General features: G+C 38.6%; 1 long non-coding RNA gene and 2 gene segments (V, D, J or C); 1 reads left to right on the forward strand and 2 right to left on the reverse strand.

The window, feature by feature from the left end:
* Positions 1 to 10812: 10812 nt before the first annotated feature.
* Positions 10813 to 13132, reverse strand: LOC137101348 (Ig kappa-b4 chain C region-like). The segment is given in 3 exon segments: positions 10813 to 11282; positions 12077 to 12259; positions 13087 to 13132. Coding segments are annotated over 3 exon segments (555 nt in total).
* A 1730-nt stretch (positions 13133 to 14862) lies between these two features.
* Positions 14863 to 16512, reverse strand: LOC137099563 (Ig kappa-b4 chain C region-like). The segment is given in 3 exon segments: positions 14863 to 15346; positions 16032 to 16113; positions 16494 to 16512. Coding segments are annotated over 3 exon segments (426 nt in total).
* A 3993-nt stretch (positions 16513 to 20505) lies between these two features.
* Positions 20506 to 25209, forward strand: LOC137099676 (uncharacterized). Of its 2 annotated transcripts, XR_010910781.1 has the most exons (5): positions 20506 to 20610; positions 20693 to 20815; positions 20891 to 20951; positions 21189 to 21312; positions 23298 to 25209. It is a non-coding gene; the product is annotated as an uncharacterized lncRNA (long non-coding RNA). The 2 variants fall into 2 exon arrangements; XR_010910780.1 differs by having other exon boundaries at positions 20506 to 20815.
* Positions 25210 to 26325: the final 1116 nt, after the last annotated feature.

A 26325-nucleotide genomic window follows, 5' to 3' on the forward strand; every position in this document is an offset into this window, starting at 1 on the left:
CTTTAATCAGATAAACGGGTTTAGCTGGATTCTCTTCAGCCCCTTTCAGAATGTGTGTATGTGTGAACACAAACACACAGTTCTTCACCTTCAGTTATTTGTATTTGGCTGATTTCGCGACAGTCGCAGGAAGTGGACGTCATCAACACGCCCACTCACTCACGGTGAATCCTCTGGAGTTTTACCTCCTCTATTCACAAATGAGCTCGGGTGGAGATAATCCGGACTTTGCATCAGGGAGCTGGCTAAAAAATAAAAAATAATAAATAAAGTTGAGATGAAAATTCAATTGAATTTACAGACTGTGTAGTATAACAACACACTATGTGGTGAGTAGGGGATGATTTCATTACACATCTGGGATCAGACCTTTACCCATAATCCTTTGTGTTTTCAGGTTTTAAGTTTATTTAAAGGTGAAAATAATCAGGAGTCTCACAGAAAACCAAATGTTGTCCCACAGGTTCTGCGCAACAAGTCCAGTGGACAATCCCACAGTCTGGACTGCTGCAGTTTGCTGTGATCAACAGGGACAATGGACAACACAGGGATATAATCATGTTAGAAAGTGGATCTGTGAGAAGTAGATTTGCTGCTTCCTCTGATGACAGAGACGTGTGTAGCTGTTTGTCAAACTCTGAAATGTTCTTTCTGATCCTCAGAGTCATCTCACATTTGTTGACTTGTTCATTCTGTGTCACATGTTCATGTTACTTGGTCTAGTTCACCTCAGAATGATGCTCACTGGATCAGTTCTGCAGTAACAAAGTCTAATTCAGTTTGAATGCAGACGTGTGTCTACACATCATGCTGCTTTCTTTAAATGGGAAAATCTTCTCTCTCCTGTTGTTCTCTAATTAGCCATAAACTGTCTACTAGGGACAAACAGTGACGTTGATGCACTTTGTCCTGAATAGTTAAAACAAATGCTAAACCACCTTTTCCTTCAGGCGTCTGCCACCTGTCTGTCCAACACACAGCGTCAGATAATGAGGCTTCTTTACATCCGTTTGCGTTTCGTATTGAAACCACAGGTGCAATGTGACGTCTCTGTTGGAGGCTCCATGACCTGGAACAACTTTATGTTCACACTAAACTGTGTTAGGTACAAAAGTTCAGGGTATAGTTCAAGTTATAAGAATAATTAGATGAAAAAGAAACGTTACACACAGTGACATCATCACACACAGTGACATCATCACACGCAGTGACATCATCACACACATACTTTCTTACTATAGGAACCACTTGCATCACGCTGTGTAACGATTATTACAGAGCACAACATCACTCACTAGAGTCAAACTCTGGTCTCCTGTGATCAAGTTCTTCTTGTACCATCTTTCAAAATTATTAGTGTCTGGGTTTTTATTGTACTTACTGAAAACCTGGACTGGACTAAGCAGCACTTTGATGCCATAGGAGTCAGAACAGGCTGCTCTGTCATTTGACACACAACCACCACTTTGACTGGATAACAAAGCAAACATCTTAGCAGCCTTTGGATCAGACACTGTTGTCAGGACAAAACACTGTTCACACACTGGCTACATTTTCATGGATTTGTGAAGAACCAGACCAACTCACAGAAGGCCCACAGTGCACCTCTCACCTCTCACATGTGATCCCAGACGTCAAATACTTCAAAAAGATCAACGCTTTCACCACAGTGGGACGTGCTGCACCTGTTGATTTTGCATGTGGTTTTACCCCGGATGCCCTGCCTGCCACAACCCTCCCATTTTATCCAGGTCGCCCTTGGTGGGATTCGAACCCGTGGCCTTCTGCATTTCAACCCAATGCTGTACCACTCAAATACTAAACACACTTTATAAAATTATGAACAACCTCATGCAGACAACACAGTGAACTGCATGAGAATGTGTTGGTTTCCTCTACATATCTGCATAGTCTTGACCTTGAGATGACTATGATGAGAATTGATGCTATATAGAGCTGAATTTAAATATTGAAGAGACCATCTGATCAAATACTGTTTAAAATACAGTGGAGTACTGTACTACTGTACTTTCAGTACATTTCAGAGCATGTACTTGGTTCTTTAGCTGGAGTAAATGATTTGAAGCTAAACTTGGAGTGAAGTACTTTTTTTTATAAAGGAAATATTTGTGTTTTTACTTGTAAATTACTATTTTGTACTTCTACCACCTCTGGAAATAAAACACACTCTGTTGGAGTATTTGTGCTGTTCTTACAGTCTGAACAGTAATGAAACTTAAAACAGTTTGTCAAACATGAAAAAAGTTCAGGAAGCTACTTTGTGAGTATTATACAGTTTATGTATATTTGGCCTGATGGTTGCAGTAGTGGAAACATCACACTCTGACCACAGTCGTCATGGTGACCTGTCTAACAGCAGTAAGACTATGTTGCAAGAGTTGAAGTTTCAGTTCTTTAAAAAGAAAGAAGTATTTCCTGTTTAATTCTGTCTTGTTAATCCTGTGTGTGAACATCTGCACACATTGATATTTCTGACAAAAAACTTCATATTTTTAAACTTATGATCAAAATGACGTTGTCTTCAGTCTTGCTGCCACAGTTTTGTATCAGGTTCAAATCTAAAAACTGGACAACACAGTCTCTTAGTTGAAGTAAAGAAAACCACAAACTGCAGCTACAAGTTATTTTTATCCCACAGTCTCATGAATAAAAAAAAATGTGTCTGTGGTTTTTTTGTTACTTCCTTGATTTTCTCTAAAGACAAATGGTTGGACATAAAACCCTGACAGCAAGAGAAAAGTAGATTTTATTATTGTATTTACAGCTTCAATAGCAGCGTATGTGAAGTTCAGCCACTGTTCTGTCTCAGTCTCAAGATGTCGTCAGCTATTTACGCCAATCCAGATTTTTCCAAGAAGGTGAGATACAACAGTAAGGTGGAGGAAGGTGGAACAGCTTGGGTGGAAAATGAGGTGGATATCTATGATAATCTAGACAGTATTGAAGAGGAGCAGACTGATTTTCAGCCACAGGAAGGAGGTAAGTGGGAAATCATCACTAATCAATAGAATAAACAGCCACTTTCTCTGGAAAACGTTTTTATGATAATACAACATCTCAGTACTTGTCAGAACACAACAGTGTAATCAGTGTAATATTTCTTAAACTGCTTTTTAAATCAGTATTAGTTATTAAATGTTCCGTATCTGACGACAAACCACTGCTCGTTTTCATTTCCTTGTTGTCTTGCTTTAGTTTCTGAAGTTTGCTTCAGTCGTTGGCAGCTGTCAAGGACGTGTTCAAAGAGTAAATGATACAGACAATGTAACAATGACAATTACAATGTGTTCAGTTTGAGTAGGACTGTGTCCAGTGTGTCCAGTAGAGTGTGGATAGCAGCAATGTAGAGAGAGATGAGGTCAGATGTAAATGGATGTGATGGCCTGAGGAAAGAAACTGTTCTGGTGTCTGGTGGTTTTAGCAGACAGGGCTCAATATGTGCTTTGTATTACATTTATTTCCATAACTACTATGTTATGATGCTACAGAACATTTGGTTTTAGTAAATGACATATTTCTTAGGAGACAAAGCAGGAAAAACACATCCTGTCCTTTACCAGTGCACAACCTGAAGCTTTGTGTGTTCTGATAATGTCACTTCTTCTCTTACCATGTAACTGTATCCTGGACTAATTGTACTTTTTGAAAACGTCACCAAACTCCTGCACAGTCATCATAATAGGTCTCTCATGACCATAACACTTTGTTCTGTCTGCTTCAGCCACTTCCCTCTGTGGTCGTTTGGTTTCTTCTACCTGGTCAATAGACGCTGTCTTTGGACACACAATTAACTTCTTCTTTCCCTTTCAGGTGTCTCCACAGTGAATCATGTGTCTCCATCTAACTCTGTCCTCTGGATCCTCTTCTCTCACACCAACTAACTTCATGTCCCCTCTCACTACATCCATAAATCTCCTCTTTGCTCTTCCTCTAGGCCTCCTGCCTGGCAGCTCCAACCTCAGCATCCTTCTACCGATATATTCACAGTTTCTCCTCTGAACATGTCCAAACCACCTCAATCTGGCCTCTCTGACTTTATCTCCAACACATCTAACATGAGCTGTCCCTCTGATGTCCTCATTCCTGATCCTGTCCATCCTCGTCACTCCCAAAGAGAACCTCAACATCTTAAGCTCTGCAACCTCCAGCTCTGCCTCCTGTCTTTTCTTCAGTGCCACTGTTAGCATGAGCTGTGTATCTCAATATTATTACAAGTTTTCCAGATATAATACAGAAATAGTCATTCAATTACATTCACTACACAAACATAAAAATATTTTTCAGACAAACACAAATGTATTTAAAGTATCTGTGGTTGTGGTTTGTCCTGCTGCTACTTCCTTGATGCTCTCTGTTCAAAGCTGCCTGACTCAGACACAAACAGACAGTGAAGACTGGTCACAACGAAGTTCACTTAGTTTTTAGCTCTTTAGTTCATCAACATGTCGACAGAAATTCAAACTGAGTCTGATCTGAGGGTGAAATATATCAGAGGAGAGAGAGAGAACATGGAGGTGGAGATGATGGAGGATGGAGATCAGTATGATGATGTTGGTAAGTATAAAAATGATGAATATTAGAAAAGAGTGTGAGGAAGTTTTAGGTTCAAACAACCTCTTCACTTTTCTGGTTGTTGAAAACAAAGATGGTGATTAGTGTAGTAAAGTAGATTATTAGGTCACTTGGTGTCATTTGGTTCCACTGGAGTTTAAATCTCTTTGTTTTCCACAAGAAGCTGAACTTCATTAAAGGGAAACAGCTTCAGATGTTATTGTGCAGTTCGACGGCCATTTTGTTCACCTTCACACATGGCAGCAGGTCAGTAGGTGACTTTCAGGAGATATTAGATGTCACTGTGTCAATTTAGCTACAAAAACTACACGCTTATGGTTAGAAACAAAAATGAGAAGGATGTGGACTGAGAAAAAGAGTTTGGGCTAAAATTATCAGCGGAAATGACTTCAGCTCTGAGAGACTTGTTCCAGTCAAAGAAAAGGAGCTACAGTCTCCTGTATGTTGGCTTGGTCAGGGTGAGACAGGGTCTGAAAGCTGATGTTCAAGACAGTGTCACAGGAAACAGGACACAAACTGCTGTCTCTGGTTTCAAAGCCCTGTGTTTTGTTGCCTTCATATCCACCCCGACCTTCTCTACAAAGACTGACTACGGCCACTAGATGTCAGCATTTCCCCTCACATCTTGATCATAACAACTGTGCCGTTAGGTAGTAGGTGACCTACTAAAGCATAACTGTGGCTGTGACAATGACTGTTAACCATGCATTCAATAGCATGAGAACACTGGAACACTGCTGTCAAGAAAGGGCCAACAATTCTGAAATAAATGTGTCTGTGGATTTTGTCTCTGTAGAACCACACAGTGAGAAGAAGCTTCCAGCTGGGAGAAACAGCAGTTTCAGAGTTTTTACAGTGTCTCTGGGAGTTCTGTATCTTCTGATTCTGGCTGGGATCATCACACGCTGTGAGGACTTTTATTCCATAATGTTGAAGCTTTTATTTTCTCCTAGAAATGATGTTAGAAACATGTTTCTTACAAATGAATGTTGTTGAACTTGTTAATCATTTAGTCCTGATCAGCTCTGGGCTCATCACACACAGTGTCCTAAACCATAGGATTATTAAAGACTGTCCACAGCTGCTGGGTGACAAAATTATCCAAATCTCTTTGGAAAAATCTTTCTATGAACTCTCTTCATCTCCAGTCTGTGATGAGCTGCAGTAACAATGAGTCAGGATTGAAACATGGTTCAAATCTCTGGTCACAGTTCAGAGGATTGAATGTGTGTGCTGCTCTCTGTATCCTCACACAGAACAAACATGGTGGAAGAAAAACTAGCTTCAACATTTAGAGTCAAACTTTCTTGAACTTGATCTCAGCATGAAGGAGCAGCTGCCTCTTCTCTGCTCTTTAGAAAGTGAAGAACAGATGAAGGAAAAAGCTGAATATGATCAGTAGTCCCAGGGATGGATTCAGAGAGCAGCTTTCCAACCACTTTTTCCTCAGAGACAAAGCTGAAAGTGATGTGAGGAAACCTGTTGACAAATGTGCTGATTGGGAGCGAAAAGTCTAACAGACAGTGACTGGGCTCAGAGAGAGAAACACTACTGAACATGTGCAGTGGCTTTAAAAAGCAGGAATCAGAGCAGGAAGACACTAAATGCTGCTGGAGTCTGAGCAGAGTCACTAACTTTGATTGGAATGAATGGAGGGGGTCTCTGAGTCCTGGGCTGTGTCTGAAATCACCCCCTACTCCCTATATAATGGACACTAAGTAGTTTACTTAACACTGAGGAGTTAATTGACATTTCGGACACTTAACTGTCATTGTCACCTTTCGTCATCATTAACGGATGTTTAAAACTAGGAGCACTGCATGGGTTCATGCTATGTACTATACTTTGAGTGTTGCATTGTGGGATACTTTGACTGTAGTATATAGTGTCTTAAGTAATTATATCTACATTATTAGAAAGCATTTAATATATACAAAGTGAGATATCAATTAATCTAAACACAAAAAAGAATCCACATTTTCAAATGAAAATTATTTTTTATTCGTCTCAAAGGTTCTGGGCAACAAATCAGGAGAATCCTACAGGCTGGTTTGTAGCAGCGTGTTGTGATCAACAAGGAAGATGGACAACACATGAATATAATCATGGTACAAAAAACTGGATCTGTGAGAAGAAGAGTTCCTGCTTCCTCTGATGACACAGAGGTGTGTAGTGTTGGGATGAAGCTGTTTGTTAAACTCTGAAATGTTCTGTTTGGAAAATACAAGTTTTTCTTCATTGTTCTGACAAATAAATGTGTTTTAATCCACGTTTCTATTGTTAATTTTTACCATGTATGGGGGAGAAAAAAAAAATCAACCCGAGAAATATTCCACAAAGAAATGTTGTAGACTTTGATGTGAATTAGTTTCCACAGAATCAAACTGATATTTACGACCAAATACAGTCTAATAATTAGTCCCTCTTGATTTCAATCTGCAGTCAGTAAAAACAAACATTGGCCACAGGAATAAGAAAATGAAAATACATCAACATGAGGAATTTAGGATGTTTTAAAAGATCACATCCATATATAGATATAAATATGAGTCAGGATGTAAGAACATGAATCCACAGCACAAACAGAAACACAATGAGATGTGTTCAACCAAATGATGGTGGAAACCAGGCTGGTTTCTATGCAGAGGAGCTGATGAGGGAAGTGGGAACAGGTGTGTAGGAAGGAGGGGACACAGGTGGAGCTGGAGGAGAGTCAGGTGACTGAAGGGATGGAAGTCTGAGGACATCTGGTGGACTGATGGAGAACAGCAGGAGACAGACAGGAAGTAAAAGTGAAGACGTGTCAGATCTCTGATTATCTGTAATAAAGTCCACATCCTGCTCAGTATCATGAAAGAAACTTTAAACCAACATATTGCCTGTATCATGTTGACCATAGTATACACTGATTTACTATGATGCCATCAGCCTCACACACACTGATGTCAATAATAGTCCACTGGTTTAGATTATTCTCTCACAGTTACATATCACATACTGACCCATCAGTGACACCTCACAGATAGTTACCATAAAAAGTCCCACATTGAACCTCTCACTCATCACACTCAGATGATTAAAAACACCAAACAGAGGATGATGCTCAAACTGAAGTCTGGTCTCTAATGGTCCAATAATAGAACCAGTTTTCCTAATGAACTCTTTATTCCTGTCCCTGACAGTGATGCTGTTAACCCAACAGAATGTGACAGCATAGAACAAAGTGCTGTCCACAAAACTGGGATTAAAAAAGATGTTTAAAAAGTTAGAAACTTATCAGTTCATGCTTGTCTTGAGAAAGGAAAGTTGTCCCTCTACAAGACATAGCCAAGAAATAAAAGATGTCTTTATATGTTGTAGGCTGTATCTGGATCCATTCAGAACAGAGAAGGCAGTAGAACGTCTAAGTGCACATCTGCTTAAGTAGATAAGTGCTTATGAGTGTCCTCCTTAAAAAACTGACGTCTTTTTGCTCTTGAATTGGCTGCGTCTTTAAAAAAAACAAAGGACACACTCTAACACCATTAGTCAGGGATGAAGGTGGAAACATGATGATCTGTTGGATGATTTTGCAATGAGAGAGTGTGTTATCTGCATCATGTGCAAGGCCTCCTCAATCAGCATGGAAGAGGTAACTTTATGATTTAGAAAGACAATGACCCAAAACATTCTTCCTGGTTGTGTAAGAATGATGTAGAGCAGGGCTGCCCACACTTTTTTGGCTTGTGAGCTACTTATAAAATGACCAAGTCAAAATAATCTACCTACTACAAAAATACAAAAAACACATTTATTTATGAAATTATTGAGAATTCTTTATATGCACAATATATGTATGTGTAGCTTGCATAACTCCATGAACCCATATTGCGCAATACAACTCTGTACATTTTTTGTCATTACCTTACTCTGATTACTTGAATCATAGAAAATAGAATTAGCCAGGGATGCATAGTCCGGACAGTAGCTGCTGATAGTCAGCCTCAAGCTGAGACTTTAGTTCACGCTTCTTCTTCTGAGTTTGCTTTTCGGAGGGAAGTCAGTGTCGTAGTTTTTATAAACAGTCTGAAAATGCTGCTCCACATTTCCCTTCTTTGGTATAGTGATGACAGACTGGCAGATGAGGCAAACGCACCTCACACTAGTGATAAAAAGTCCACCTCCCACTCCGTATGGAAGTGGTAAGTTTTTGACTTCTTACTTTGTTCAGCTCCCCCACTCATTTTTATACGCTTTCCTAAGTTTAACACTCCTGTTATGTTCGTTTCTGAGGAACAGCCTTGATGTTCCCGGGTCAATTTGACCATTTAACCATTTCAATCAATATTTAGTTCAATAATGTTCTTTACTGTTCACAGATCATGGTGACCCATAGTAGGAGAACGGAGAATGGAAAGACATGTATGATGGTAGGAGGTTTGAAAGGTATTATAGAGCAAAGTTATGAAGGGCTTTAAGAGTAAACAGAAGTTTTGAAATCAATATGATATTTGATGCAAAGCCTGTGGAGCTGTTAAAGAGGGAGTCCAGGTTATAATACAAGTACCAGAGTAGTGAACAAGTTCTTTTGTGAGATACCAGATAACAGAGCATTACAGCAGTCAAGACAAATGTTACCAGAGAGAAAGAAGATACAAGTAATTTGCAGGATGAAAATGAGCAATGCTACAAAAATGCAATTAACAGGTTTTTGTGGTGTATTTAAAAATAGAACAAATCAAATAGAACAACCAAACCATTAATCTGGGGGAAGGGGAGAAAGTCTCAAAATGGTGCCTCAGTCTTATTAATATTAAGCTGCAGATTGTTCAAAGTAAACCACGATTTTATTGGATTTGAATAAATAGTGAGACAGGTAGGTGGAACAGCAAAGTCAGGCTTCGTGGATATATAAAAGTGCATATCATCTGCTTAGAAGTGGAAGTCAATGCAAAATTCCCTGCAAATATGGCTGAGGACAGAATCTTGTTGGAGACCACTAGTGAAACCATATTGTCACCATGTGAAATGGTGACGATGGCTGCACTTAAATCAAGCAGAATGAGAATTGTTAGGAGTCCAGCATTAGCAGCCATTAGCAGATCATTAGTGACCTTAACCAAGGCCATTTCAGTGCTGTGTTTGAGATGAAAACCTAACAGAAATGATGCAAACACATTGTTGTGCTGAGCTTAAACCTGTTCTGCAACTACTTTGTAAGGTTTTTGAGACAAATGGCAAATGGAATTGAACAAAAGTTACTAAGGTTGTAAAGTTTCTTGAGAATTGGAACTATAGCAGCTTTTTTTAAGTCCAGTAATCAGACTGGATAATTTGTGTAAAGTAGGGAGAAAGAGCTTCACAGACTTTAACTAGGGGAGCTGGATTGGCCCGAGCAGACACGTGGAACTCTTAGGTTTTGAGGTGAGACTGTACATTTCAGATTCAGTAGGGAGCTTGAAGGTAGAAAAAAGTGAAGAGGGGATTTGTAGAAAAATTGCCAGAGGAGTTAAGTGGTGAAACAGCTGAGGAAGCTAACTGCTCGTCTATGTTGGCAATTTTTGAATGAAACAATATCATAAATGTCTCAGTGAGCATAACAATACAGGTGGGGTGGAAGTGAACTTTGGTGCTGCTCTGCCAGATATTATTAAGCTGTTATAATACACACTGGAGATGTGGCTACAGAAAGAGTCTTTATAGACGTGGATGTGTTTTTATGATACATTTTCTTGTGTATTGTGAGTATTATTGAGTCCTTTTTATTGACATATTGTCACAATTTTGATAGGTGATAATATTTGTGTGAACCTTTTAAAAAGTGTCACTATTTGTAGTATGAGCTGCTGACAAATATGAAATCGAGGTTCATCAGTCATTTTAGCTGAAATCATCAAATGACTAATAGACCATCATAATCACTCATAACATTATCATTACAATATTAATGTTTCTAAGGTTATTTATAATAAAGGAGGTCTTTTTAACAATGTTTCTCATCTAAACAAACTTGCACTAAGTGTAATGAAGCAGGTTTTACAGTCACAGGTTCAATTAACTAAAAAATGACGGTTTATCATTAATACATTTGGAATTATTTATATAATAATAACACTTACTACAACATGAACTCATACTTTATTTTGTACATGATTTCCAAGAAATCATTTCAGTATGACTGGACCTAATGATACTATTGAGATGGAAACATTATTTTACACCAACAGGCCTGAAAAGAGCTGATTTGAAAATGATTTATTGGACTGAAACAATAAAAACTTTTAAAAGCAGCAAATTGTGATGAATGAAATGTTATTAGAAAGCAAGAGAGAGCAAGACAGAAAAAGCAAAATGAGATCAGTAGCAGAGTCCATGAGAGCCAGGTCAGGACTGAGGACACTGGTCTCTCCTCAGTGTCTCTGAGACCGGAGTCTCGGAGTCCCGTTTGGCCTCACAGGTCACAGAGTTCACCTTCCCCCACTGGTCTGCAGGGATCCTCAGGGTGCTGCTCCAGCTGTAGCGTCCGTCCTTATCTAGCACCCCGGGACTCCTGGTCTCCTCCCAGCTGATGCTGCCGCTGCTGTCCACCTTCCAGGACAGAGTCCAGTCTGAGGGGAAGCCCTTGTTGGCCAGACACATGAGCGTGGCCTTGCCCTTCTCCAGTTCCTCACTGGAGGGGGGCAGCACAGTCAGGGTGGGACGAACATCACCTACAGTAGGAGACACCAATCAGCTTAGAGGACAGAGACCACACAGTTGGACACCTTTACTGTGTGAGAGTGGATTTTGTCCTTGAAGGAGTTTCTGTCAGATGGTTTTTCTGCTCCAACAGTCACTGATTCACACATTGTTTCACTTCCCTTTAAGAAACCTCTCATGCAGATCAGGACAGAAACAGTCCTCATATGACCTGAGACACGTCAAACTACACTGAGCAGAAAAGAAAAGATTTGGAAGGATTTGCAATTGAAAATAATTTTAGATTTACACTAATTTTATAACATTAATTTGTACAAACATTGTTATAAATCTTTAAAATCTTATAAATGTCATAATAAATCTTGAACATGAATAGTTTGTATATTTATTATATACATGTGCTTTACTGAGAAACGAGGTAACATTAAATAAACATTTCATCATTTAATGTATCAAAAAAATCATCCACTGTTAAAGAACATTATGTACCACAAAGAAATAACATTTTTGAAATCAGTCAGATTTTAAATAACAACCTGAATTTGAAGTCAAACTTTCCTGATTTTAAAACAAATAAATTGAGACATTTTAAAAGGTTCAAATTTGTCAACATTAAAAAATCTTTACTTACACTGAATCATTTTAACTCACCTTGAAAACATCAAATAAGAGATTTAAAAGTTAAATAAAAATGTTGCTGCTTCTTTTTGCCTTTAAGCTGTTTTACAAGTTTACTGAAACGTAAACAAAAAGTTGTGTGACCATAACTGATGTTTTAAAATATAATATTTGATCAGAAACTTACTTCCAACTTCCAGTCTGGTTCCTCCACCAAAAGTCCACCACAGTGATACAAAGTGACTGAGGCGTCGTACAAAAACCTCTGACTGTACAGAGACATGACTCTCTGACTTTGGAACAAACAAACTCAACAAAATCAGTTGTTGGTTGTAAACATGTCTCAGCTGATATGAAAAGTTAAAATAACCTCAAAATATCTTTAATTATACATCATTATTTAGCTTTATGTAATGTTTCATTTTATAATAAGAAAAGATTTTTGAAGATTTTTGATTTTTTTTTTTTTTGAAAAGAAAGGATAGTGATTTTTCAAATAAGTATAAGGGCAAAAGGGACATTTTTTGACAACACAATAACACATATATTATTTTAAAATAGATGTAAATAATATTGATAATCAAGTAATTGATCCGTTGATGATCAGCCTGATCAGATTGATCCAAGTCCCTGTTGGAGTCAGTCCCATCATTTCCATAGAGCCACTTTGCATCAGCAGCACCATGCTCCAGTGCTCTGGGAGAGTTTATAGTCCTGAGAGTTGAACACTGGATGACTGACAGCTGTCCTTCATGACAACAGAAGACACAGAATTCCTCCTCATCAAAAACATGACTCTGATCTCCGTCCTCATCTGGACTCTCCTCTGCTGCTGCTTCACAGGTAAAGTCCAGAGAATCCAACTCCTCTCCTCTATCAACATCCGTCCCTCTGAAATGAAGCCCACAAAACCATGATGTTTTCTGTTTTTGTCTCTGTGTCCTCAGAGTCCAGAGGTCAGGTCACAGTGACTCAGCCTGGAGCAGTGAGCTCTGCTGTTGGGGGGACTGTGTCCATCAGTTGCAAACACAGTCAGAGAGTAACAGTTTTTAGAAACAAAACTAAAGATGGTTTATCCTGGTACCAACAGAAAGGTGGAGAAACACCTAAACTTTTAATTTATTTGGCTGATCAACGAGTATCAGGGATTCCAGATCGTTTTTCAGGCAGTGGATCACAGACTGACTTCACTCTGACCATCAGTGGAGTCCAGGCTGAAGATGCAGCAGTTTACTACTGTCATGGTGAACACTATGTCAACAGCCAGTTTGTGTTTACACAGTGAAAACTCGTCGTACAAAAACCTCCCTCAGTCAGACTGAACAGAAACTGAACTGATGCTGCAGCTGGAAGCTACTGCAGAGACTGATACAGTTCACTGAGGACACACACACACACACATACACACACACACAGAGCTCGTGGTCTCTGGGACCACTGATCCCACTCTGTCCTCTCTTCTTCTGTCTTTTTTTGTCACTTCCGCTTTAATTTAGTTTCATTAATAACAGGTTTGTTTAAATCCAATGCATGTTGGTGTAAAATAATATTTCTATCTTAAGAGTTCCATTAGGTCGACTCCAACTGAGGTCAACTTGAGGCCTTGCAGACATTGCTGAGGACACACTCTCCCAACGCCATAGCTTCCCAAGATCATCACATTTCCACCTCTATGCTTCACTGTTATGTGTTGTTCAATTCAACTCAATTTACTTTTATTTTATAGTGTTATGTAGGCATCTCTAATCTTTTCATGAGCTCTGTGTCTCTTTGCTAAGATCCAAACACCAGCTCAGAACTGGTCTCTCCTCAGTGTCCCTGTGACTGGAGACTGGGACTCCTGCATTCCTCCACTTATTTGCAGGGATCTTCAGGGTGCTGCTCCAGCTGTAGGATCTGTCCTTCTCCAGCACCCCAGGACTTCTGGTCTCCTCCCAGCTGCTGCTTCTGCTGCTGCTGCTGCTCCTCTCTGGAGGGGGGCAGCACTGTCCTTTTATCCTAGACAAATTTATCCCACAGCGAAAAATAAAGAAACCAAACCTAAACTTAAAAAAATATTGTTCAAGTTGTCTTATTAAAATATTATTATGTGATTGTACATATTTAGGTCATGAGGTATATTTAGTTTTTCAGTAAATCAGTGAATTTGTGATTCAGTACCACTAATTCAATCCTTTATTTCCTAATTTGCCTTTATGATCACAGCTGAACCTTTTCAGTGTTGAAATTGCTAATAATTTGGATTTTATATCCCTCTATGCTGATGATGCAGTTCATTATTTTCTATATGTTTGATTGTTTTGTTGTGGTATTTCAAATCTTATGCACATTCATTGCATGTACCTACAACAACAGTAGAGTCCTTAGTCCCATCTGTTATCATTAGATTTAGTTTAATTTTACTATTAGAATGTTTGTTATACCAAATCGAAATCTGGGGTCAATTCAGTAAAAGGTATTAACAGTATTAACATTCACTACTATTAGTCATTAGTCTGTACATTGACTCTATGTGGTGTCAGAAGACAGACGTTCATCATTTCATTCCAACATAACTACAATATCTGTAACATACAGCCACTGTTTGTGCACATGAGTACAAACAGTATACAGCATGTACTAAGGCCTTTCACTAGACAATACAGTTACATATATGTGGCGTTTTACCACTGTTCACCTCACTGAACTGCACAGTGTAACAGTGTATTAATAGTATCTGTATTTTACTTTTTTACTTTGACTGTATTAATATCCTATTACTTTGTGTGTATACTGTATTATTATGTGACGTCTACTGCAACACAAAAAGTTCCCTTTGGGAATTAATAAAGTATCTACTACTGTTTATTACTAAACAAACAATATGATGATGATGATATTTAAGTAATTTTTAACTTTAAACTCACATTAAAGAAAATCATTTTTTTTACAGTTCAAATTACTGGAATATGAAGAAACTTTGAATAAACTGGATGAATTTGATGGACAGATCTTTATTATCAGCAAGCACAGAAAAAAAAATGTTAACATAGGCTGGTAAATATTGAAAAATTATCAAGGCAGTGTCGCAGAGAGCAGAAGCAGGTTAAAACCAGTTAAAGTCCTAGAGAGTTAGATCAGAACTGGGGACACTGGTCTCTCCTCAGTGTCTCTGAGACTGGAGACTGAGAGCCCTGTTTGGCCTCACAGGTCACAGAGCACAACTTCTTCCACTGGTCTGCAGGGATCCTCAGGGTGCTGCTCCAGCTGTAGTGTCCACCTTTCTCCAGCACCCCGGGACTCCTGGTCTCCTTCCAGCTGCTGCTGCTGCTGCTGGTGCTGCTGCCGTCCACCTTCCAGGACAGGGTCCAGTCTGAGGGGTACCCCTTGTTGGCCAGACACATGAGTGTAGCCTTCCCCTGCTTCAGCTCCTCACTGGAGGGGGGCAGCACAGTCAGGATGGGGACGACTGGACCCACTGCAGGAGGAGACAGAGAGACATTATGAAGAAAGTTGATACAAAGAGAAAATAAACTCCACCCTGTTGGTTGCAGCAGAGGAGGCTGCTGGTTCTGTTAGTCTTTTCCTCAGATTGGATCAAACTGGTCTTCAGTGTTTCACTTCCCTCTCTGAGCTCAGTAACCATGGCAACAGACAGGCATCACTGCTGAACCATGGCAACAGACAGGTTTCAGTACTAAAGACAAAAAGTTTCCAGCAGGAAACTGACTTTAGTTTCATGAACAAACTTCAACATCAGTGTTCAAGGATTAAAATGATGCGTTGAAGCAGGAGTGTGAGCTTTTTATTTCATCTTTGACAATTTTTAGTTCAAACCAAATCTCATTAATATTGGTCTCCTCATTTACTAATCTCTGACTTTTTAAATGATCAAATCCTGTCAATAATTGTGATTTATTTCAAACATGTTACATGATTATATATGAAAATTGAGACAAAGTGAAAACATTATAATTCATTTCTATGAACAGAAGTTTTACTTGTAATTACTTGGAAGAATCTAGAATAGTCAATGCAAAAACAACAACAACAAAAAAAGAAAATGTAACCTACCAACTAAAAAACATTAAAGCCTGTATTTGTCAGACAACAGAATACAAATTCTAATTTAATTTGAATTCATATAAGTCAAAGGTACTTACAGTTAACATCCAGTCTGGTTCCTCCACCAAAAGTCTGCCACAGTGATACAAACTGACTAAGTCGTCGTACAAAAACCTCTGACTGTACAGAGACACGACTCTCTGACTTTGACAAGACTTTAAGCTGCAAGTTCACAAGTTACTGTGTTCAAAAAATCTGATTACAGATTTATCCTGGTCATCAATCCTTTAATGGTTTGTGTCATTTAAATTACACTTTACAAAATTACACATTTAAATTAGAAACATTTTAGAACAGATCATAAACTGCTGGATGAAATCAGACGTTTAAGCTTTTAAAGAAAATGTTTAATGTGTCACAAAACACCTTGTATTTGTTGCACATGTGCAATATTTTAAAATAAATCATAAATGGAAACTAATAGCTGTAAAATCCCCTAAAACATTTCTGGGAAGAAAAAAAATCCACAAAACTGACACATTTTAAAGAGGTTATCTCACCATCGACAAAACCCTAAAAAACTCATTGACCTACTGATAATCAGCCTGATCAGATTGATCCAAGTCCCTGTTGGAGTCAGTCCCATCATTTCCATAGAGCCACTTTGCATCAGCAGCACCATGCTCCAGTGCTCTGGGAGAGTTTATAGTCCTGAGAGTTGAACACTGGATGACTGACAGCTGTCCTTCATGACAACAGAAGACACAGAAATCCTCCTCATCAAAAACATGACTCTGATCTCCGTCCTCATCTGGACTCTGCTCTGCTGCTGCTTCACAGGTAAAGTCCAGAGAATCCAACTCTTCTCCTCTATCAACATCCGTCCCTCTGAAATGAAGCCCACAAAACCATTATGCTGCTTTCTGTTTTTGTCTCTGTGTCCTCAGAGTCCAGAGGTCAGGTCACAGTGACTCAGCCTGGAGCAGTGAGCTCTGCTGTTGGGGCGACTGTGTCCATCAGTTGCAAACACAGTCAGAGAGTAACAGTTTTTAACAAAACAAAAGATGCTTTATCCTGGTACCAACAGAAAGGTGGAGAAACACCTAAACTTCTTATATATTATACTGATCAACGTGTATCAGGGATTCCAGATCGTTTTTCAGGCAGTGGATCACAGACTGACTTCACTCTGACCATCAGTGGAGTCCAGGCTCAAGATGCAGCAGTTTACTACTGTCAGGGTGAACACAAAGTCAACAGTGTTTGGGTGTTTACACAGTGAAAAAGCATCGTACAAAAACCTCCCTCAGTCAGACTGAACAGAAACTGAACTGATGCTGCAGCTGGAAGCTACTGCAGAGACTGATACAGTTCACTGAGGACACACACACACACACACACACACAGCAGCTGAGGGACATGTTACACACCACTACTTTATATATATCATTGAAAGGTTGCTAAGCTTTATATCTATAGAGAAGGTTTTTTAAACTCCCATTTTCCATCTGCCTTATGGAAACATTTCTGAAATATTTCTGAGAGCAGTGAACAGTTTAAACAGTTTTCTCATAGTATCTGATAAATGTTAAAACGGCAAACATCATCTCTTCACTGACACACAGTCTGTGTTTCTGCCCTGAATAAGAGGAGTCGACATAAATGAAGATAAATTCACTGTCTTTCTATTAGTATATGATTTTTTTCAGTGTCTACAGTCTTTATACATTCTATTGTACAAACATATATAAACACTTTGTCCCTCATTTCTCATCTTCTGTCTACAGTTTCATTCACTGCACCGTTGTCACAATACTAAATGCAGTGATTCATCTATCATAGCACAGCTCTGTAACTAAAGGCATCTTCTCCTCAGCACACTGTAAACCACCACACAGGAATATTCCAATGGTTGTGGTAATGGTGTCCAATGGTAATGGTTTTTTATATTTATATTTTCAATTTTATACAATTTAGGTCTCATTTTGTAGTTTAATGAATGACTTCATGATGGAAATTGTCTTGTATATTTTTTTGTGTGTATATTAAATCATTAGTTTAGTCACATAATAAAATGCTAAGTATAATAAAGGGGAGTGTTGAATTAAATGTGGACCCCCAGCCCAGACATGTAGAGTACCTCACTGTTTTATTCTGACTTTATGGCTTCAACAGCTGCAAATAAAAGTTCTTAATGTCAAATGACTTTTCAAACCAAGAAAAGTAAAAGAGCTGGAACTGTTGATTTTCACTAAAAAGAATACAGAAATTATTATTTCAGAATAATTCATTATCTCCACTAAAGCCACTTGTATAAATTAAGTAATCTCACTTAAAATAAATTTCAATGTAACGCTCTTTTTCATCAGTTAATAAAAAACTGATGAGAATGGTGGTGGTACCGATCATTGCTGATCATGTACATGTAGAGAAAACATTAAATATCATTGGAACTGGCAGCTGTAGCTCACTTGGTAGAGCAGTGGTCCACAAACCACAGGATCCCTCCTGGCTACATGTTGAAGTGTCCTTGGGCAAAACACTGAACCCCAAGTTCCTCCTGGTGGGTCAGGAGAGCAGCTGACATGGCATCTGCTGTCACTGGTGTTTGAATGCTTGATTGTGAAATAACACATTATATAAAACACTTATAAATATAAAAGTGCTACATAAACAGACCATGAACCATTGACGTTATGTTGCCCTTTAATTTCATGTGGATTTTACACAATAGTAAATACATTAAATGTGAAGCTCTGCATTTCAATGTAAATATCTTGTATTTGGATTAAGTGTTCCCAAACTTTACACAACATACTGGTCAGCACTGGGAACACTGGTCTCTTCCCAGTGACTCTCAGACCAGAGTCTGGGATCTCTGTTTGGCCTCACAGGTCACAGATTTCTCAGGGTGTAGCTGCTGGTTCTGTTGGTCTTTTCCTTAGATTAGATCAAACTGGTCTTCAGTGTTTCACTTCCCTCTCTGAGCTCAGTAACCATGGCAACAGACAGGCATCACTGCTGAACCATGGCAACAGACAGGTTTCAGTACTGAAGACAAAAAGTTTCCAGCAGGAAACTCTGACTTTAGTTTCATGAACAAACTTCAACATCAGTGACTGATCACTGACTTTTTCAATGTTCAAAAAGTTTATCAACTTAAAATATTATTACACCAATAATTGTTAAAATAGCTACAATGAAATGATGACATTCACTAGTTAAAGTCCTGCTGTAATTAAATTAGATTGTTAGGAAGAATGAATATACTTAACACAGAGTTCTGGCACCAGCATCACATAAAGTTTAAAGACAGAGGACCCCTCACGGAACCTTGGGGAACACCACCCTATACTGATGCTCCCTGATAAATGCAATCATCCCTGAAAAACAGCGAACAATATTGTAAATATTGTATATCATGAATTTATAAATTGTTGCACATAAAACCCTTTCATTGCTTCCACATTTTCACAAATGCTTATTTCTGATTTAGAACAGTGGATGTAATTAGTTTCTCATGGAGAACTGTCACTAAAACACCAACACAATGCTTCAACGTTGTTGCACAATTGTCAACAACTACTTACTGTACATTCGACTTGTGTTTGAGCAGTGACTGTCTGCTTATTGTTTTATATGTTCTTTAATTTTAAACTTGTATCTTTTTTATTTTTATTGTTAAGGACTTTATGATGTCTGATCTGGACAAGTGCTCAAAAATTAAACATTACTTAAATGTAGAGTACAACGCACAATTTGAATGTAGTGTTTTAATTTCCTCTCTTATAGATTCAGACCATGTGTAGTTTGAGGTTTAGTCAATGGTAAGTGTGTGTCAGGCTGTGTTGGTGTGTAGAGATTGAAGAGTCACAACCTTTTCAAAGATGTGTTTACTGTGTTACACTTTTCATTCAATGCACATTTTACTGGTAAAAGCTGCTGTAGTATTGTGGTGCTGTAGCTGTGGAAGTAAAGTCATTGTTACCAACCTCTGTTAGGTTTGTTCTGTCAGCTACAAAATAACAAACTTTATATTCTTTTTGTGATGTTGAGTGTAGTGCAGTGTTTCATGGCTGCAATAGCTTTTACAATAGCAGTGATGTGTTGATGCTAAAAATTGTTCTTTTTCAGTTTTGCATTATGTCAGAGCTTGTATCAAATAAAATAACCCTGAAGGCTCAGATGTCCCTTCCCAGAATTAAGGGTTTGAATGTTGTGCAGCTAAATGATGTGATCAGCTCATCAAGTGAAAGAAAAAGAGAATTAATGAACAATGAGATTAGAGAAACATATTTATGAGTCATGTCAAACACAAATTCACTGGATTCTTGTAGCGTCAATGTTCCCAATGCAGATCACTGCCAGAAAAAGAAAGAGGTGCAGATCACTGAGGGTTTGACAAAGTTCAGATCATCACGCACTCCTCCACCATCCTAACACTAATCACTGCTCCACCTTGTGGATCCACACAGCATTGTAACAGGCTTTTGAGGTGGTGGTTTAGAGGTGGCAACAAGGGTGGGGTCTGATTTCATTATGTCATCACGGTGAGAGACATTCAGCTGAGAACATGCATGGAAGACATACAGCATCTGCACAGACTCCTGCATGAATCAGGCAGCATCAGGCTGCTCCATCTGTTTGCCATGAAGACTAAATGAATAGGTGGTGGTGGTGAGGAGGTTTTTTCTGAGCATTCTCAGAGGCTGACTGATTATCAGATTAAACAAACGTGACTTGTTTTGTTGTGTTTCAGTTCCAGTAGAAAAAGAACAGCTCAGAATCTTCAGTGAGCAGCTACAAACCAGATTTAACAACATGAGCAACAGATCCAGTCAGTCACAGAATGAGGTGAAGCAGATTCAGGGTTAAATTACAGGTGAGAAAATCCTCCAAAAATCCTCCTGCAGCAACATTTCTGTCTTTCTTTGTTTTACTGATTGTTTCTCTACAGACTTGTTGGTCATCAACAGTCATCTACAGGATGAAGTAAAGAAACAGCAGCTCAAAACTAGGTGAGGGAAGTTTGAAAGTATAGTTTTATGTAATAGTAAAAAAATGTGCCTTTACTTCATATTTTAAACTGTTTTCCTCTGTGGTTAGTTTGGACACAATCATTTAAAAATACAGAAATATAGTCAGAGAACAATGAACCTGAAGGTCAGAAGTGGCAGACAAGAGTGACAGCAAACTAGAAAGTGAAAGTGCATTTGACTGACATGAATCTAACTTTAAAACTCTTGTTTGATCAGAATGTTGTGAAGAATGGAAGAGATTTGGATCCAGTTGTTACTTTAAATTCACTAAAAAGAAAACTTGGTCTGAGAGCAGAACAGAGGTGAACATCTGGTGATCATCAACAGCAAAGAGGAACAGGTGAGTGTTTGTTACTGTGTGTGTGACCAGTGTACAGTGTTTTAGAACTTCTTCACAATCTGAATATATAGGGGTCAAAGCCCTCAAAATGGAGGCTTCTCTTTAGTTGTAAATGGTTAAAGTTGTGTAAACTGTGACAATAGTTGGTGGATGTGCGACACAGAGAAAAAGAAATGTAACAGATTTAACAGATTTTACTCACAACAGGAAGAAAAACTGAAATATAAATGGTGAAATGATTATCTCTTCTTAATTATTAGGAATTTGTCACTGAGCTGAATATAAATGAGGAGTCTTGGATTGATTTAATGACTCAATATACTTCAGGAGGATGTCAGTGGGAATGGGTGGATGGATCAGCGCTGACAGTAACATGAGACAGTTTTTATGTTTATTACACTGCCATTAGTCATTGTTAGGAAATAGTAGGTGTTAAAATGTAGAACAGTGACAGATGTGACACAGCCTCCAGATGTGGAATCACGTGTAACAAAGTAAAAGTCACTGTGTGATTGAACATGAGTTAGGATTGAAACATGGTTCAAAGCTCTGGTCACAGTTCAGTCTTTTCCTCAGAGACAAAGCTGAAAGTGATGTGAGGAAACCTGTTGACAAATGTGCTGATTGGGAGTGAAAAGTCTAACAGACAGTGACTGGGCTCAGAGAGAGAAACACTACTGAACATGTGCAGTGGCTTTAAAAAGCAGGAATCAGAGCAGGAAGACACTAAATGCTGCTGGAGTCTGAGCAGAGTCACTGATCAAAAACTGCAAATGCTCTTAAAAGAATATGAAATATTCAAACAAAGTCAAGCTCACTTTAACGTTTATATAATGAGGTTTAAAAGACATGTTCTACAGGTTCTGGGCGACAACACAGTCACACACTACAACATGGTCGTATGCAGCATGTTGTGGTCAACAAGGAAAATGGACACAAATTCAATTTACTGATGAAAAATACTGGATGTGTTAGAGAAACACTAACTGCTTCCACTGATGATTTCTTGCTTCATTGATCTGAAAAATAAATTTATTTTATCCAGTTTTCCATTGTTAAAGTTCACCGTGCATGAAAAAAACTTATAGCTGAGAAACATTATACAAAACAAATTTGGAGATTTGCACGTCATTTTCTTTTTTACTGATTAAAACAGAAAATTTATCTCTTTTGACAAATAATCAGGCAGTGAGATGAAACAATATTGAGCCTCTTAGATCCATCTGCAGTCAGTAGAAAACACCGGCCACAGGAATAAGAAAATGAAAAACTTTTAAAAGAAAGTTGTAAAGATCACAATTCCTATTAGTTTAGGTGTTTTTTTCTCTTAATTTTTTATAATAACATCACAATTTGACCAAAAAAGTCAGACAATCATGACGAGAGCTTAAAACAACTGGGCTTCACTGGGATCCTATCATTGTCTGTACTGGATGACAAAGCCGGTAATCAGGTGTTTTTTTATTTTACACTATGGAGATAAATGACGTTTAAGCTCCTTTCTCTCCTGAGGTTGAAATAAAAAGTCACTTTTGCGTTTTTCCGTTACACAGAACAATGTGGTAAATTTCCATCGGAGCCACTTCAGTCTTTGTTTTCACTGGCTAAAATGTTTTAGGTAGAGTTTCTGCTGTATTTCTAATTCACCATGTTGCTTTGTCCTCAGAGATGCTCACATGCTATAGAGGAATAATTCTCCTCTCTTCTGACTGTTGATGCATTGGAATGGAAACAGGTGGACAGTTAAACACTGACATAAGGATGAATCTGTAATGGTTATTGTTGACAGAGCTACTAGATTTTGTGTAGACAGGTGGAGAAAGAGCCGACAGGTGAGCAGGTGAATCTTGGAGGGGAGTGAGGTGACTGCAGGGATGGAAGTCTGAAAACACCAGATGGGAAGGTGGACTGTTACAGTCCTTTTGGATTTCATTGTAGGTGAACCTGTCTTGCAGTGTTTTCCCTGCCTTTGATTGTGTGTCTAGTTTTACTGCCACGCATAACCAGCTCCTGATGGGTCTGGATCTCCTACCTAGTCACTACCTACCTGTCCCGCTCCCCCTTTCCCTGGATGGACCAGTGGGACACACACCAACCAATCCGAGGCTGAAAATGACAAACCTGGCTGCTAAATAAAGGAAGTTCACCCACACTTCAGGGCAGCTGTGTGTCACTGTGAGCAGCAAAGTGGACTAGACTGGGACTGATACACCACAGACTACATGTGTGTAAAATAAACCTGGGAGGAAAGACACATGGCAGTGTCCAATCATAGACTAGAGCTGCTCAGTTGTCCAACCACATCACTGTCCAGTTCCACTAATCTCAGCAACAGTCAAACATCTAACGTGGTTGGTGTTTCAGTTTTTGTGTTGTTAAAACCAGATCAGAACTGACCTGGCAATTCTTGGGCCATACAGCCACCAATGGTCAAGAGAAGGACAAAAACCAACAGCAGCTTTGAACCTGAAAGGGAAAACTCACAGCTTGTTTGACTGGACTTTGTTTATTGGACAAAACATCTTGAAGCAGGAACGTAAGGCAACATTTCTCAACATATGGAACAGGAAGACATTTAAAAAAATAATAACACAAAATATACATAACTTTATGTTTTAGGTCAAAATAAAACTATATGCACTTTATTAACAAACCAGAAGAATGTTTCCTGCTTTTCCAGATGTTCAGGTTTTATAAGTTTAATGGTCCAAAATAAAACCAGACTCACCTGTAAAACACCAGACTGGGTCTGAACCCTGAGAACTGACTCTTCTTCATCACCACCTGCTCCTTTTGCCTCTTCCTCACCAACCTGCACACACAGACCCAAGATCAGTGCTCACTAACAGGCTTAACTGTTAACTAACTCAGGTGTCCTAAAACCTGTTCAATGATGGTCCCAGGGACATTTGGTTGCCAGGCAATTGCCTGCTTCCCTGGCAACCTGATTTCCTGAGGGAGCAGTCGACAGAGGATAACATGACAGAGAGAGAGAGAATTTTTTACATTATTATTTACCACAAAATACACTGTACAAACATATAATAGTGCTTTTTGCCAACTAGTAGAAAATCACATATTTACATCAGTGCATGACCAAAAAAAAAAGCCCAACACTCCCTCACAACCTTCTGTTTTAATGAGCCTTGTAAAAACTGGAATCCATAAATCTGGACTTCACCATTTTTACAAATACACATTTATATCAAGCTCTATGTACTCGTCCACGTTCCTCCCCCTGCTCATGTGTACAGCCGTTCTTGCCTGTCCTAGAAGGAAATGTAAAAGTTGACTCATGTGACTAATTCCCATAGATTCCTGAGGCATCAAGTTGAGCCACTGTTTGACTTCCTTTGAGCATCATATTGACACACTTTGGCTTCAATATTGGATGCTCCAGAAGTGCCACTGTTTGTCGCCATGGGAACGACTATCGACACACGTAAGAAAATAAATGACATCCAAACAAGCCTGCTACTAGCAGTGACAACGGCACACACATACTTCCTTACTGTAGTAACCATGTTCACCACAAACCATTTTTGGTTCCACAAAGAACCTTGATTTAAGGGTTCTTCAAATCGTTCTTTAGAAATTTAACCATTTCAAAATGCATTATGAGGCTGTAAAACTAATGATTGAACATAGCTGAAATATTAAAGAATAGTTTGAACAGTTCTTTCTCAGATTAACATTTTTGGACAATTGTACACATGCTGCAAATATGTAAAGGCCTGTTACAGCATAAGAAGTAATAAGCTGAATATGCAATAGAGAGTTTCAAGGAAAAGTAATGGCACTGTTTGTAATTGTATTGTTGAAAATGATTTTTTTTATTGTCACTGTCACTGTTTGTTAGTTAAGATCTCATTTTTGCTTTAAATAATAAAAAAAAACACTGTGAAAACATTTTCTGTCTTTAATACTTATTTAAACAATGATAGTTTTCTTTTTATATAATATATGAGTGTTTACATATAAAAATCTAAATGATGCCACCATGATGAGGGCTAGAGTTGAAATGACTTTTAGTGGAAGGGAGAAGTATAATAATAATAATAATAATAATAATATGGATTTTTGATAGGTGTAAAATGTTAAAGCAGCCCTGTCATGTGACCTACGACTAAGCTGAGTTACTTTTGTTAAAGCACCTTCTGCACCCAGAGAACAGCTGCTCACTGGCTATTTTCTCTTTTTTTAGACTGTTCTCTGTGAACCCTAGAGATTGTTGATTGAGAAAATCCCCCTGAATCAACAGTTTCTGAAATACTCTGAATACACTTCAAACACCTTTCCTCCCTGTTTGATGCTCACTTTGAACTTTAGCATTAATGCATTGAGTTGCTGGCCTGTGATTTGCTCATTACACATTTGGGTGGAGGAGCAGGTGAACAGCACCTCACTGCATGAGGCCTGTAATCAAACAGTAAAAACTATACTAACATCAAAAACAAAGTCAAAGTCATATCAAATCACATGTGAAATTACTATGAATAATATGAGTCTTTATGTCAATTAGGAATTTCTGGTAGATCTCAATATAACTCAACTGTCTCCTTGACTTCTCTGTCCATTTGTCCTTTAGGAAATTCCCCCCCTACATTAGTCAAACTGTTGATGGGGTCCAGCCAGTAGGAACTAAGATGACTGAGTTTAGCGAGTCCTCTGATGAGACCGTGATCATCTAAAGTGTGGGAGGATATGAAGCAGAGACAAACTCTGCTAATTGTTTGACTTCTTTTGCTGTTGAATTGCTGAATGTAAATTGAATCACATTCCTTGACCTTCAATGAAAGTAGTCTGTATAACTAGCCCTGAATAGGTTTCTGTGTTCATGTCAGCTTTTCCTCCCAGAGTTGAGCTGAGAGATGACAGAGGGGATCAAACAGGAACACAGAGACATTTTCAGTAGTGAGCAGCTCACGTGACACAGACTCCACATCATTCAGGTCCAATTGAAATGTGTTTGTAGAGCAGGATCAGTGGTGGATCTCCACCATTTTCCATTTC

Source organism: Channa argus, chromosome 1 (genome assembly GCF_033026475.1).
Source record: "Channa argus isolate prfri chromosome 1, Channa argus male v1.0, whole genome shotgun sequence".
Lineage (NCBI taxonomy): Eukaryota > Metazoa > Chordata > Actinopteri > Anabantiformes > Channidae > Channa > Channa argus.